Below are 16,230 nucleotides of genomic sequence, written 5' to 3'. Positions count from 1 at the left end.
TCCTCTCCAGCATTTGTTATTTGTAGACTTTTTAATGATGGCCTTTTTGTCATTTGTCGATACTTCAAAATTCAGTTATTATCTGAAATTTTGGATTTCTGGTTTTCTTTTTTTTTAAAAAAGGAAAGATCTGACCACAAAGGGCTTCCACTCCTGAACAAGCAGCCATGGCCCCTGCAGGCAGGGGTCTGCACTGCAGTTCTCCACAGCCCCCACCACTCCCTACCACCTTCCTCACACTAGGGACCATTCATCATCATGCTCGCATTGTGCTTTTAGGAAGGCAGCAAAATGCTGCTTATTCTTCTCTAGGGTAGAAAAATGACATATCCACTAAGAGGAACTTTAGGAAAAGAAATGAAGATAAAGATGTTTCTTTTTGGAAGAATAGACTTGCTTGTTTATTATGTATGCAAGCTCCCAGATGGCCTCATGAATTTATATAAGCCGCCTCTCTGAGGGCAATGGTGTTTGTGGTCTCTGACTCAGAGGAGTCCATGTCCTGAAGCAAACTCCAGGTTTTTCTGGGCATTTCTAAATCTAGCCACTGGTGGGAAAGGAAGGGCATGGCTAGGGCACACTACGCCTTCCTCAGACTGGAGCTGAAGTGGTGGTGGTCGGGGGTTGGGGGACCTGCTTTCACCAGAGCCCCTCCCCCATCTCTCAGGGCCCATGTCCACTCTGGGCCGATGGTTAGAGGATCGCCTGAGCTGCAGCCACCTGAGGCCATGCCCCCAGCTCTGGATGCCAGGGAGGGCACAGGGTGGGTGTGGGGCAGAACCTAATTACAAGGCAGCCCTGGGGCTGGTGAACTGCCCCCTCTCTGAGCTGTATTTGTGGTCCTGGTGGGTGTATCAGAGCCAGGCTGAGCCAGAATTTAGTTGGTGCATGTCTCCAAGTGTGCGCATCACTTACTCTGATGAGTACCTGCTGTATCCAGCTCTGTCTCTAAGCAGTGGCCCCATTCTCTCTCCTGGTCAGTTGAATGCTTGGCCCATCCAACACTCTGCATGGTTTTGGGTAAGCGCCCTCTCTGAACCTCAGCTTACCTGCCTGTGACATGAGTGGGGACCCTCTCCTTGTGGGGTTGTAGTAGAGAGTCAGATGCATCTCAGCCCTAAGAATTGAACTCCAAGCACCCAGTTGTGGATACTGAGTTCTGAGCACCCAGCCAAAGTACTGAGCTCCAAGCACTGAGTCATGAGTACTGAGCTCTGAGCACCCAGCCCCAGGCAGTCAGGCTGACTGAGTCTGCAGTGATGTCAGCAGTGATCCCGCCTGGGATGTGGCCAGTGGAGCCATGTCAGAGAGGAGTAGACAGGGGACTGGGGTCCCCTGAGCCTAGGTCCCCCAGACCTCCCCACATGACAGTGTCAGAGCATGTGTCTCAGCGTCCTTCTCCTTTCATTCTTTGAAAGGACAGCAGGGTCCTGTGCTCTGGGCACAGAGTCGGGACTACTATTTCCCTGTTAATGGGAGTCCTGTGGGAGAAGGGTGCTGAAAAGTCTCTTGTTTTGCCCTTTTCTCTCCCGGGGTGTAATGCCTCACCCTGTGGGTTTCCACGGAAGGGGGCTGTCCTAAATGTCTTTCTCCTCCGGATGCAGAAAGTCCCCTTACATCACTCCTCAGTCCCCTGGTCTATTTAGTTATGTAGCAAAAGGGGGGAGCTGACAGGCTCCCACTGGGTCCTGGCTCATCCTCTGTTCTCTGTGCGTGTGTGTTAGTTGCTCAGTTGTGTCTGACTCTTTGCGACCCCATGGACTGTAGCCCACCAGGCTCCTCTCCTTGGGATTCTCCGGGCAAGTGTACTGGAGTGGGTCGCCATTCCCTTCCGGGGCATCTTCCAAACCGGGGATCGAACCCAGGTCTCCTGCATTGCAGGCAGATTCTTGACCATTTGAACTACCAGCGAAACCCACCTGCTCTCTCCTTTTTGCTAATTCACCAGCCGAGCCCTTCTAGACTGTGTGTGGCCCAGGAACTTCCTCTTTTGACCTTGCACCCTCCATGGAGTGAGTCTCCCAGCCTGCCCTGGGCCTGAGACGATGCCCAGGGAAGCCTGGGATGGTGCTGAGCTGGGCACCAGCGACCTGCAGAGAGTGCCTCCTTCCTCCCTTCTCCCTCCTCCCCTCTCGCATCTCTCTCCCTCCCGGCTCCTCTAAGTGATAAGTGAAGTTGCTCAGTCGTGTCCGACTCTTTGTGATCCAATGGACTACAGCCTACCAGGCTCCTCCATCCATGGAATTTTCCAGACAGGAGTACTGGAGTGGGTTGCCATTTCCTTCTCCAAGGGATCTTCCTGACCCAGGGATCGAACCCAGGTCTCCTACATTGCAGGCAGGTGCTTTACCGTCTGATCCACCGGGGGAGGCCACCCCCCAGCACCACCTCCTTTATCGCCTCTACCTATTTGTCTCCCACGTGCCTCCCTCCAGGGCTCCCAGGGCCCTTTCCTGGAGTCCTTGCCTTGCTGCCTCTCCGGGGTGGGCACGTTGGCTGAGCTCTGGGCCACTGCCTGTCACCCCTCCCTCCCCTCCAGAACCCCAGGCATGCAGGCACTGGGCCCACCTGGGAAAGAGTTGCAGGAGGAGGAATCAGACATTCGGGGAGCTCAGCTTGTCCATGAGCCTGACCCTGCTGTCTTGGGGACAGTGCCTCGCTGTGGGCTCAGCATCCCTTCCTGGCAAATTTAATTATCCTCCTGTCCTTCAACCAGACCCAGGCTACTACCTTAGAGGAAAAGCAGCCATTGCTTTATTTATCCTAGACTCTTCTGAGAAACCTCTGCTGTGGAGCTGCAGTGGGAGCTGACAGTGGGATCCCGACGGCTCCTGTCTCCGAACTCCCCTCCGGAGGGAGAGCTCGCTCCCTGGGGGGAGGGGGTGGTGAGGGTAGTGGCCAGGAGCGAGGGTGCAGGGGTGGAGTCAGGGTGGAGCCGGGGGCATCTCCATCTCGAGGTACAAAGCCTGCTGTGCAGCCCACCTGCCAGAGGGAGGGCAACAGGAGGGAGAGACACGGAAGGCAAGGCAGAGAGACCAAGGGTTCTGTAGCCATTCACATTGGTCCGCTCTGGGCTGGAGGCCTGAGCTGGGGACTGAAGTCTGTTCTGACCCAGATCGGGTGCACTCTGCATTTTTTGGTCATAAACATGATGGATCTCCGCGTGGTGACTGGAAAGGGGACCCTCTTGGAGAAGCTACCGCCCCCCCCACCCCACGTCAGGGCTGAGGGGCCCTGCAGGAATCCGAGGGCTCCTTGCAGGACTGAGACGAAGCCAGGGCCAGTCTCTCAGGCTGTGTTTGCTGTAAAGATGCCACGCTACTTGGGAAAAGGCAATAGCACAGAAGGCGGAGGTGAACACGCGGGCCCCGTTGCCTCTTGTGTCTCCCAGCCCCCTGCCCAGGGCAGGTCTGACTTGGTCACCTCAGAGACAGTCTCCGTGCCACCCTCTGTTCCTTAAACACAGGGCTGTGTGCTGTAAAAACCATTCTGTGCTTTTGAGAGACGTATCAGTACATCCTGGCCACTGCTTCATCTCTGCGCGGACCGGCCTCATTCATTTTTACCACTGGGTACCCCCGCCGCCCCAGGATTTCTCTAAGCCTCTGTGGATCCATGTCAAGTGACAACAGTCTTTGGCTGCTGCAAACAATAAATATCTGTGAGCAGACACCCTTCCCGTCACTGCAAGTGCGTCTGTAGGACAAATCACCGCAGTAGACTTGCTGGGTAGAACAGCCCAAGGTTTGAACTTCTCATAGGTGCTTGAAGCCACCATTTATGGGGAGGTCTGCTCCAGCCCCACCTCTGTGCAGAGAGCGTCGGGGTGGCTGGTGTGTTGGCTCCGTGTCATCCCATCATCCACATGCCTCCCGCAACAGTTGCCCTGTGTGCTTTGCAATCTTGGTCTTGAGTTCCCCCCCATCCCCACCCTCACGTGTAAAGCTGGAAATCACACAACTTCCAGTTAGCATCTTGGGAGCTGGCAGCCTCCCAGCCATGCTGGCAGGCTCAGGGGCAGAGGCACGGGCTCCCTGACTCCTACAGCCCAGCTGCCCAGGGCTGGATGCAGAAGGGATCCAATCCCCAGGACCCTAGGCATGTCTGGATCCTGGGCCTTTGCTCTCAGACCCACCCCTCCCCCTGCTGGACTCAACATCCTAGGCCTGACCAGTGCTGGCCGCCCCTTGGGGCTCTGGCAGGAGATGGGCGGGGTGAGGCCAAGTGCCCTCCTCTCTCCTTGCGCCTCAGGCAGCTTTCCTGGCAACGGCCTTTTCTCTGCAGCCTCCTGCTGGCGGTCCCTCCAGCCCGTGGCCCTGGCTCCCCCAGGTGACCTTTGACCGGGGCAGGTGGCTTCCGGCTGTGATTAATTAATACCTGGGTAACACCATCATTCCTGTGGCATCTCTAGTCCCCTTTGCAAACATTGCCCTGAATTAAATTTCTCATTTTTTTTGAAAGGCTAAAGTAGTTACTGTCTTCCCAGTCAGCCTCAGACTGGTACACAGCCGGATGAGTGAGTGGAGATGGTTAAGATAGCCCCAGAGGCCTGGTCTGGGTAACACAGGAGTGAAATGGCACAGTCCTAGTCCCCGGCTGACTCTTCTGATGAGGTGACTAGCCTGAGGAAGGCAGGTCGATGACACCTTTTTAAAGACATGGACCCAAGTCTTCGTGCATCTGGTGGGGTTTCTCCCCCACCAGAGCACCCCTCTAGGCCATGATGGTACCCTCCAAGCAGCCGAGAAGCTCGGGACTCTGGTCTCATTTCCATCACTGGAACGTACCGAAAGTCACTTGCAGTCTGGACTGCGTGCAGAGGGTGTTGCTAGTGAAACCCACAGCTGGTTAAGCCTATAGACTGTTGTCAAGCCTCGGCTGCCCAGTGAGCCACATGCCCCTCCTGTCCAGGGCTGAAGGAAGGCACGTGGTTTAGCCAGGGTCAGAGGGGACTAGGGGAGGGGCAGGCTCTAGCAGAGCCTGGGTCCCAGTAGAAGGTGAAGGCAGGACGGAGCAGGCTTTGCAAAGAGCCAGGGGTGGGGTGGTGGAGGCAGGGGAAACTGACGGAACACAGGATCCAGGAGCAGCGAGGGGCTGAGAGCATCTACATCCGGGCTGACCCAGCGAGTGGGCTGCACGCTCTCAGATTGTCCCCACTTGTCCTTCACTCTGCTCAGCCACAGGTTCCCTTGACAACTGGCTTCCTGCCGAGCCCAGCCAATGAGAGGCAGGCGTGAAGTGATACCCATCTGCTCTCTGCTCAGATGCTCCCATGCCGCCCATGGCCCCTCCGTGGTCCCTGCTCCCGCCGTGCCGCCCTCCCCCCATGACCCCCACTCAGGGGACAGGCCTGTTGTGTTTCCAGCTCTCCAGTGGTCCTGGCTCTGCTCACATCACCCCCTCCCATTGTCCTTCCCACCCTACAAGGTAGAGGTTCTTGCTGTGGCTGTTCTCTGGGGACTGTCACCATCTTCTCCTTTTCTGAGGGTTCCCATACTTTGTCACCCACTTCCTATGTTCAGTCCCCTCTGCTGAATTCCTGGGAAGGCCTTCCTTCCCTGTATGGACCCTCCTGAAAGAGTGAGTGAGGCGGTGAGGCAGAGATGCTGGCGGGACTGAGCGCCGGGGGCCTTGCAGACCCGGGCAGAAACGAGGATTTTATTCTGTGTGCCAGGGTGCCCAGGAGGTGGGTGAGCTCAGACCCACGTCTGCTGAGTGGAGACTTGGCTGAAGATGGGGTGCAGTAGGGGAGCAGCAGGGCAGTCCAAGAAGTGGAGGAGGTTAAGACAGAGGCTCTGGAAACTGCGGATAAGGAGAGATGTGTGCCTCCGTGTTAGCAGAGGAGCCAGCAGGACTGGGTGGGGATGAGCTCTGAGGGGAGAGGGAGGACCTGGAATGACTCTCACGTCTAGGCCACCCCTCCCGTCCCTGACAATCACCTCCAGCAAGGCCTCTGATTATTTCCATCAAAGCGTGATCAAGCTCAGAACTAGTGGCCTTATTTATTCACCCATGTATTTATCAGTATTTATTTGTGCCTTTGTTCATTATCTACTTTCCCTGCTGCAGGTTAAGCCCCAGGCTTGGCACTCAGTGGGTGCTTAATACATGCTTGCTGCCGATGGGGGTCCAGGCCATCTGGGGTCAGTCCAGTACTGCCTCGCCAGCTGTGCAGTGATGGGCAGTCGTGTTTCTTCAACATGAGAACCAGGATGCCCACTCACAGCCTCCTCTGCTGGTTTGGTGCCTGTATACAGTAGATGCCCAATAAAGGCACTTCTGTTCTCCCCATCTTAACCATCCAGTCTGCTGTGAATGCTTCACGACCCCAGGTGAATCTGATCTTTGGTTCATCTCTCAAATATCTGCAGTTTGCCAGGCCTTATCAGATGCTGGGGATCTGGACAGGAGCAAGACAGACAACCCTTGTCTCCATGGACCTCACCACTAGAATGCATCCTGCTTCCGGTCCTGGAGGTCCTCGCCTGTTGTCTCTGTCTGCTTCTGGTTGCATGTTGGGGCCAGTGTGAAGCCCACTTTCCCTCCTATCCAACTTCACACGGCACAGGCTGTTGGCAGCTTACAGTGGAGCCATGTTTAACACAAGTTCACTTAACACACTGGCAAACCAGTGGGCTGAACATGTGTTAAAGTTATCAAGCTCTTATATAACAAGAGAGGGGGAGTAAACCCTTCAGGCAAGCAGAGTCTCTCAGATTATCCCAACACCAGCACACACACCATTCTGCTCTGTGGATCTGACAGCTGTTTTAAACCAGAAAAATCTGAAGAGCCCAACTTCTGCAGGCAGGTTCCTCCTGTGGTCTGCCTCAGCGTTACTCAGACCACTGTGCTGAAGAATCATGTATGAGGTTACCTGCACAGGCCATGGTTTGTATGGGACCTGAGAGGTTTTCAAGGGTCCCTCTGATCACCTCTCATTCTTCCGTCATAGGCGTGCTTTATCATGCAAGTGCCGTGGAAAGTATGACCTTCCGATATGTTAATAGCTTGCCTTATGCTCTGTATGAGCATTTTGAGACTGGCTGACCAGGATGTTAGCTCTGCTCAAGGGAGGGGCCTTATCTCATTTTTAGAGTGTTCCCTATTGTGGTTGGCTTAGGGTGGCTTTGGTGGAGTTGGTAAAAGCTGTGATGAAGAGTTGGTTGATGGTGAATTTTGATTACTGGTAAGGTGGGTTGATGGGTTGAATTGGTTGATAAGAGGGTTGGATGATGGTAGGGTTGATTGACAGTGGGATTGGTTGATGGTGAGATTAGTTGATGGTGGGGTTGGTTGATGGTGAGTTTTGATTAATCGTAAGGTTGGTTGATGGTTGAATTGGTTGATAAGAGGGTTGGCTGATGGTGGGGTTGATTGACAGTGGGATTGGTTGATGGTGAGATTAGCTGATGGTGGGGTTGGTTGCTGGTGAGGTTGACGGATGATGTGGGGTTGGTTGATGGTGTAGGATTGGTTGGTAATGAAGTTGTTGATGGTGAGATTGATTGACGGTGAGGTTGGCTGATGGTGGGGTGGGTTGATGGTTGAATTGGTTGATAATAGGGTTGGTTGAGAGCTTCTGTGGTAACTCAGATGGTAAAAAATCTTACTGCAATTCAGGAGACCAGGTTCGATCCCTGGGTCAGGAAGACCCCCTGGAGAAGGGAATGGCTACCCACTCCATGATTATTGCCTGGAGAATTCCATGGACAGAAGAGCCTGGTTACAAAGAATTCTTTGCATCAGGCTGCAAATAATCAGACTGAGCAAGTAACACTTTCAGTTTTCCACAGGCTGGTTGACAGTGGGGCTGCAGGGCATATGGCACAGCACTGGGTAGCTGTGGGTATGAGGCTAGGGCTGGATTCTCATTTATCAGAAGCACTAGGCAGAGCCTGTGTGCAGAAAGCAGGAAAAGATTTCAGTGAGTGTGGCTGGCCAGGTATAGCCCTCACATCTGGAAGCTTTTATGCTGTGCAGTGAACCTCACATGAGCCCACAGGAAGCTCCCTAGAGCTCCGTGAATGGAGGAGGTAAAGTTTCATTATTTTTCTAAGAGGGCTACACACAATGATGTACATTAAATACATCTTTTATGGTGAATCAGTGGGGGAGTCAGGGGAATAGACTTGAGGGCTCTTTCTACCCTGAAACCTTCAGCAAATGAACCCTTATTCTCAGTAGTACCTGCTGTTCTCAGAGCTGTGGGTGATCAGAGAGTGGAAGTTTCAGGAACGTGATCTCTGTCCTCAAAGAGCCCCCATCTCTCTGGGAGAGAGAAGACTCCCCTCATGAAATGTGACTGGTGTCAGAGAGTGGGATGCTCGCACTGTGGGGATGTGAGATGTTTGGGCAGCAGAGCGATGAACAGGGAGGGGGACGAGCTGAGACCTTGGGGGGCAAAGCACTCCATGCACAGAACTTGCACTCCGGGGCCAGACTAGGGAGGGGACTTCCCAGTGGCCATGGGGTGAGCATGTCACCAGAGCCAGCCTAACTTGTTGATACAGACATGCGGCTATATTTCATTTGCTGGCATTTCCATTGGTCGTTTAAGTTAATTTCAATTTAGTGAGCGCTGCCGAGGTTGACCTTAGTTTCCAAGAACAGTTGATGGCCTGTTGATGTCTATAAACTCTGGTAACCAACACTTCACACCTTCTCTAGGCAAGGATTGTTGTAACAGTGACAAGACACTTCTATTGTCTTATGAGACAGCAAGGAAAGATGACATATTCAGTATAATGTTAGTGTTTCCTCTTTGGGTTTTCATTTCCATTCCTCAAAAGTATCACTTGAAGTAACAGCACTTCCAAAGACGTACTTTCTTCCCCTCCCCCAAAGAGTTTGAGAAATGCCAAGTTTAACACAGCTCTCTCTATATATTTATATATTCACCTGCAGGATTTCTCAGAAGCCTTAGATTGCTTATATTCACCCAAACATCTTTAAAGGCAGATAGAGAGTGCAACTTTTCTGAAACTTATCTAAAACCAGAAACGTCATTTCACAGAAGACCAGTGACAACATCTCACAGGAATTAAGAGTGTTGAGTGATACCGTGTGGGAGCGTGGCTCCAGGAATATATTTCCGTTTGCCTTCCTAGGGGATCTGATGACTCGGAGCACCATGTGTTCCATCTGAAGATGGGGAAGTTTAGGATCCAACATCTTGGGATGTTGCTGAGAAGGAAGGCGGCTGGAGGAGCCCACTAGTGGCCCCACCTGCCTAGGAAGCTTGCTGTGCTGCAAAGATAGGAGTTACTCACAAGGGCCCTGCCTTGACGTCTAGGGCTGCTGGGCCCAGGCTTTGGCCTTTCCTGCTTCCCTTCAGCCAGAGATCTGAAATGTTTCCTGACCCCTGGGGATGAGTTGAGTGACTCAGATCTGAAGGAAGTAGACCCTTATTAAGTGATGAGTCCTCAGGCACAGATCTGCTGGCTCCCAAATTGTTCCTTGCGATCCACTTACATTTCCTGGTGGGGCCCCCTGTGCCTGTAGCATTTCCCTCATCCTGGCCAACAGCCCTTTTACAGATCTCAGTGTTTCCTCCTCTTATTCCTGGTTAGGTCCCAGGTGGCTCAGTGGTAAAGAACCTGCCTGCCAGTGCAGGAGATGCAGGTTCATTCCCTGAGTTGGAAAGATCCCCTGAAGGGGAGGGCATGGCAACCCGCTCCAGTATTCTTGCTTGGAGAATCCCCATGGACAGAGGAGCCTGGCTGGCTACAGTCCATGGGGTTGCAAAGAGTCAGATGTGACTGAAGCGACTCAGCATGCATGCTCAGGTCCCAGTGAACAGGGAAGAAGGTGGTTTAGCTGAAGGTTAATGTTCTGGGTGTCCTGGGCAAGGCTGGATGTTCGGGCTGGACACAGATGCAGAACGAACTCCAGGCTGGGTCTTTGATGCTGGTGGAGGAGCCATGAGCCCTAGCAGGAAGTGTACTGCAGCGACCTCTGCCGGAAGCTGGTCTTCTAGTTGTGTAACTTAGGGAGCACGGAGTTTCTTGGATCTCAGGTTCAGATGTGTGTGACCTTGAGATGCTAGCTCCTGGAGTCTTGGATTGGTCTCTTAAGTGAGCTGTGATTTCTGTCACCATCCTTTGTGACTTTGCATCCACTTAACCCACTGAGTTTGTTTATGCTTTATTTGACATCAGGGATAATAGCAAACTCTTATGTCGCTCTGAGCATTTTACATGTATAAATTCATTCCTAGGTCACCAGCTGGGGACAAGACCATGTTGTGACTTGAACCAGGGCCTATGGGTCAGGCTCTTAAGCAAACACTACATCTCCTGGGCAGCTGTGGGTGTCACATTCTAGACAGGGAGGCACGGAGCAGGCAGGCTGCATGGGGATGGGTGGGGGAGGGGTAGGCAGTAGACTGGTAGGTGGAGGAATCTGAGTGATTGGTGGAGCCGTTTGGAGCATCTGAAATGTACAGAACCAAGGGCCAACATCAAAGGCCTCTCCCTCTTGAGGCCTCTTGAGCTGGGTATCTGGCAGAGGCAGGGACTAGCCTCCACCACCAACTCAGAACGGCCCGATGACTACCTGGTGCTCAGCTGTGCATTAGCCCGGGAATCTTTCCAGGTGAACTCTGGCCCTGCTCCCCAGTCAGGTTCGGGCGGCACTAACCACTGGGCCAGTTCCCCTGTAGGGCCAGGACCAGATGGCTGACCACCTCCGCTCTGCTTCCCGCACAGCTCACACGCGGACACCAGGTGGCACTCTCGTCCATCAGCTACATCGGCTGCTCACTGTCCGTGCTCTGCCTGGCCATCACGCTGGTCACCTTCGCCGTGCTCTCGTGAGTCATCTTCTGCTCTCCCCCGGGGCCCAGGAGGTTGGGCAGCTTCGTGCGAATGTCAGTGCCACCCCTGCCCACCTCGATTTCCCTTCTGGCACTTGTACTGGGGTGGGGGGCTGGGGCGGCAAATGCTGGCCTCTGTTAAGATTCTGCACACGGTGTGTGACAGGTGGATGGTTGCTCCTCAAGTACCTTTTGTTTTGAGATCTGGGGTGTGGGGGGCCTGTGGGGTACTGGAAAAGACAGAGGAGAGAGGAGAGGCTGTCGAATTGGAGGGCACCTGGCTTGAGCTAAGCTGGAAAGTTCTGGAAAGGTCCCCAGCCCACAGGGCTTTCTGGCCTTTGACCAGGTGAGAGCCGGAACAGAGGACCCCCCCAAAAAAAATGTTATCAAAGTAGCCAGATCCTTGTGGGGCTGGGCTACAGGAAGCCCCAGGGGTAAGATCCCTGGAGGGCCCCTTCTGCTGTCTGAAGTCACGTCAGTCTGGTCAGAGCTTGAGGGGATCCCCCCAACCCCTGCCACCAAGTGGATACTGGCAGCTAAGTCTGCTCTTGGCTTTTTCAGGACTAGGACAGAAAAACAAGATCAGAGCCAAGAGTCTGGACAGTCATCCGGGAAGCTGGGTTTGCACACTCCCCTCAGAGCTGTTAGACCTCTGAGGAAGGTGTGTTACTCACACCGGATGGGCTTCAGTCTCGAGGGGTGCTCAGGTGCTTCCTCTGCTTATGGGGTTCCTCCTGGAAGTTGGCACCCCTCCTTACCTGCCCTGTCACCTGGGTGACTCTCTGTCTAGGGGGTCCCTGGATTGGTTGGTCCGGGGGCTGCAGCCACAATGGCAGGGGAGGCTGTTAGCTTCCCTGGGCCCCTGCTGCAGCCCACCAGGGACCTGGGCACTCTGAGGGGCAGAGCGGGGGTTCCCACTGTACACAGGAGCTTCTGGTGGGATCTGAGCCGGGTGAGAGGAGATGGAGAGGGGTTTGGAGGGGCCTCAGTGTTACGCTCAGTATGTTCCTGCTTTGATTCCCTCGTTCCTCAGCTATTTGCTCAGCAAGTCCAAACCCATCACCACCCCCACTCCAACCCACCCAGGCCTATAGTCACCTCTGAGGACGCAGTTGCACCCAAGACAGTAAAAGCATGCCTGATTGGGGGTGGGGGTGGGGAGGCAGATGACAAGTGAGGATGTGAAGGCCTGAACACACATCTGCACAGCTGTCTGAGCCCTGAGGGCAGTTCAGAGAGGAGGTGGGGCTCCCTCAGGCTCAGGAAGTTCTAAGGGGAGACCCAGGAGGGACTTTACTGCAGAGTAATAGCTGGTGCAAAGACCCTGAGGATGGAGCGGCCTGGGGATCTTGGAGAACCAGAGAAGGGGGTCTGTGATCAGAAGAAGGAAAGAGCTGAGTCAGAGTGATGGGCAAGGGTCAGGTCCTGCAGGGCCTGTGGAATGAACTGGGTCATTTCCAAGAGTAATAGGGAGGCACTGAGGGTTCATAACTGGAAGTGGCAGCACCCAGGCAGGCTTATCAAGACCTCTTTGGTGGTCCTTGGAGGAGCAGTAGGGGGCAGCCACAGCTGAGCTGGTGCCTCTCTGCCCCCAGCTCGGTCAGCACCATCCGGAATCAGCGTTACCACATCCATGCCAACCTGTCCTGTGCCGTCCTGGTGGCCCAGGTCCTGCTGCTCATCAGCTTCCGCTTCGAGCCGGGCACGGTGAGTGGGTCCCCTGGGTCCTGATGTGTCCACAATGGGCCTCCCTCCCATCTCCTCCTCCCACCACCAGGGGGGCATCAGCAGGGGTGGCACCTGCTGGTTTCAACTCCGAATTCAGACCACCAGATAGCCAGGCTGTGGTTCCTCTGGGAGAGACAGGGAAGATGACCGCCATGAACTGGCCTCCCTGCTCACAGCATTCTTGGTAGTGAAGACAGGTATGGCCCTGACTGCGTGATGGGCGCTGTGCTGAGGGCTTACGTAGATCCACTCAGTTAATCCTCATCTCAGGCTCAGGAAGTGATGCCACAGAGGCAGGGTTGAGGCACAGAGGGTTACAGTGACTCGCCCAGGTAAGTGCTGACGGAAGTCTGACCTCGTGCGGTCTTGCTGCAGACACTGCTCTCCATTTCTGCTATGACCGCACACAGCTACACCCCTCCTCCGCCTGCGCAGGGCAGGTGCTGTCCACAAAGGGACAGTGAAGACTTAGATCCACGTTTCTGTACCCTTTGAATCAGGCAGGGAATTCTCCAGGGAACTAGGAAGTCTTGTATCTCACAGAAAGTCAAATCCTGAGACCAGAGTGACCCAGGCTTGGGTGATGTTATGAGCCTGGTTGATGAGAAGAAGAAGCAGAGATGGCCTTGCTCTACAGTAGGACTGAAGGAGACCCGAGTGGTATGAATCAGTGGTCCTGGGATACAATCACACTTGGCTAAAGGAAGATGAACTCTTTATCCCCCTAAGTGAGGGTCAGCAGAGCCTCTTATCCTCATACCCAGCAGGGTCCTCAGTCCACCTGCCTGTCCTGGGGCTTCTGCCTAAGGAGAGATCCACTCTCCTCTGCTCGCAGGTTTAGGGGTTATTCCAAGCACCTAAGAATTTCTTGGCTGTGCCGTGGACAGATGAGCCTGCACCAGCCTCATTCTCTCCTACTGGATGCTTTTCAAACTCCACTGTGGGTCATCACATGGGATTTTCTTAAAATGTAGATTCGGGTTCAGCAGGAACTGGAGTTCCTGTTTCCATCCAGCATCTGGGTGATGCTGATGCTGCTGGTCCAAGCCACACTGACAGGGGTGAGCTCCCACGGAGTGAGGAGGGAAAGTGGTCCAGGCATCCACCATTCAGATGATGACCCCAGGGACCCGGGAGTATTCTCCCTCTCAGAGCCCATGTGTCTGAAATCCCAGTCATGGCTCCAGTGGGTGGATCTGCCTGACTGATCCACCCATTGGATGACTTCTGTGACAGACAGGAAAGGTGACTGTGGTAGCTGGTCTTATCCAAGCCTCTGTGTGTGTGTGTGTAGCGGGGGAAGGTGATCCCCAGACAAAAGGGGAGGCTGGTCCTAAAAGACACAGAGCCATGAGTACTGGGACCACAAAAATAATAGATATGTCCCATGTTTATATCTAACTTTGACAGAGCCTGATGACAATAAACACAGCGTTTTAGCAACTTGTTCCTTTTTCTTCCCCTTAGAATTAACTGTCCAGGGCACCTTGGGAGGACAGGACACAGAGTCCCCACAGAGATGGTTGTTCTTGGTTTTCATCTTTGTTCTCCTCCCCGACTCCTGGTTCCCTGGCCCTTTGATCTGAGCTTAGGGTTGGGTGGCTATGGACTTACAGAAAGACTAGGGGCTGGGGGCTGGGGGTGGGGAGTGGTGTGTGAAATTTCTGATCCCAGGAAGAATCTGAGGTGGGGAGTGGTGTGTGAAATTTCTGATCCCAGGAAGAATCTGAGGCCACATGACTGAGCCTGAAGCTGTGGCCATGACACTAGGGACCAGGAGGGACCAGATGCCCAGTGATGCTCTGAACAGAGGAGAGGAGCACAGCTGCCCTCCTCATCTAGTCAGAGAGAAGGCAGGCAGGCCTTCTGGATATCAGTGCCCTGAACAGCCTAGAAAAGCAGATGTTATAGGTAGTTTGTACATCTCTGTTTGTGACACCCCTGTGGAGAGTAAACTCCAGAGAAGCGGCTGTGTCACTCAGGCTGTTCAGCTCCAGGTAAGTAGAAAATACCTTGAACTAAAACAGACACAGCATGCTGATTTCTCTCCTTCCCTCCACTCCATTGTCCTCATACACTTCGCTCTGCAGCGCCTTCCCGCTCCAGAGCCAAGGTTACTTCATAAGCTCCAGGCTAGGGTCCTCAGGTCTAGAGCTGTGAAGGAAACCTGCTCACTGATGGCTCCGCCCACTCTGGAGCACAGGCCATCTACCTGTCCAGTCACATTCCCGCCCCTGAACCAATCCCGTGGCAGGGATGGGGATATTTATGCTGATTGGCCGGACCAATTCCTTGCCCTTTCATGAAACAATCACTGTGTCTGGGAGGGTTTCTGATTGGCTACTGCTTGAGTCCCGTGCTCCAGTCAACTCACTCACCCCCCACACAGGGGAAAGCAAAACATGACTCTCCAGGAAGAAATGAAGCTACATGACCATAAGGCACCCCTAGAAAATCTGTGGAGGGGGGTTGAGTCAACAGCAAACACGCACTGCTCACACCCAGAAAGAGCTTATTTTCTATGCATTGCTTTGCTCGTAGGCCCCGTGCCAGGTGCTGGCCATACTCCTGCACTACTTCTTCCTGAGCGCCTTTGCGTGGATGCTGGTAGAAGGGTTGCATCTCTACAGCATGGTGATCAAGGTCTTTGGATCAGAAGATAGCAAGCACCGCTACTACTATGGGATAGGATGGGGTAAGTGGGGATGGGATGGGGCCGGGGGCTGAGGTGGGTTGCGATTTCATCATCATGTGAAACACCTTGAGGAGGCCAGGTACTCTTAGCCTGGAACTTCCCCACAACTCTTTTTCAAAAAAGTCAGTTCCCATGGGGAGTTCTTTGGAGTGTTCTAATGGCTTCACTTCTGTCTAGAAAAGATCTCAGAGGCATGCTCCTGAGCCAGTGTGGGAACAGTGACCTGCTTCTCTTGGATTGACACCCAGCTTTAGTGTGGGGTGCTGGGCGAGGGAGGTAGCCTATAATACCACAGTATATGCCAGCAAATTTGGAAAACTCAGCAGTGGCCACAGGACTGGAAAAGGTCAGTCTTCATTCGAATCCCAAAGAAAGGCAATGCCAAAGAATGCTCAAACTACCGCACAATTGCACTTATCTCACACACTAGTAAAGTCATGCTCAAAATTCTCCAAGCCAGGCTTCAGCAATATGTGAATCGTGAACTTCCAGATGTTCAAGCAGGTTTTAGAAAAGGCAGAGGCACCAGAGATCAAATTGCCAACATCCGCTGGATCATGGAGAAAGCAAGAGAGTTCCAGGAAAACATCTATTTCTGCTTCATTGACTATACCAAAGCCTTTGACTGTGTGGATCACAATAAACTGTGGAAAATTCTGAAAGAGATGGGAATACCAGACCTCCTGACCTGCCTCTTGAGAAACCTGTATGCAGGTCAGGAAGCAACAGTTAGAACTGGACATGGAACAACAAACTGGTTCCAAATAGGAAAAGGAGTACGTCAGGGTTGTATATTGTCACCCTGCTTATTTAACTTATATGCAGAGTACATCATGAGGAATGCTGGGCTGGAGGAAGCATAAGCTGGAATCAAGATTGCCGGGAGAAATATCAATAACCTCAGATATGCAGATGACACCACCCTTATCGCAGAAAGTGAAGAGGAACGAAAAAGTCTCTTGATGAAAGTGAAAGAGGAGAGTGAAAAGGT

General features: G+C 53.3%; 1 protein-coding gene across 2 annotated transcripts in view; it reads left to right on the top strand.

The window, feature by feature from the left end:
• The window catches only part of ADGRD1 (adhesion G protein-coupled receptor D1), a 179,443-nt gene that overhangs the window by 132,406 nt on the left and 30,807 nt on the right, over window positions 1-16,230 (top strand). For both annotated transcript variants that reach the window (XM_055404644.2, XM_055404645.2), the window contains 3 exons: window positions 10,710-10,813; window positions 12,412-12,523; window positions 15,086-15,239. In XM_055404644.2, the coding sequence (XP_055260619.2) occupies window positions 10,710-10,813; window positions 12,412-12,523; window positions 15,086-15,239 (370 nt within the window). The remainder of the gene's footprint in view (window positions 1-10,709; window positions 10,814-12,411; window positions 12,524-15,085; window positions 15,240-16,230) is intronic.

Source organism: Moschus berezovskii, chromosome 19 (genome assembly GCF_049115385.1).
Source record: "Moschus berezovskii isolate FMDL1 chromosome 19, NW_MosBer_1.0, whole genome shotgun sequence".
Taxonomy (NCBI): Eukaryota; Metazoa; Chordata; class Mammalia; order Artiodactyla; family Moschidae; genus Moschus; species Moschus berezovskii.
The sequence above is the reverse complement of the archived record's forward strand: the minus strand, read 5'-3'. Positions and strand labels throughout refer to the sequence as shown.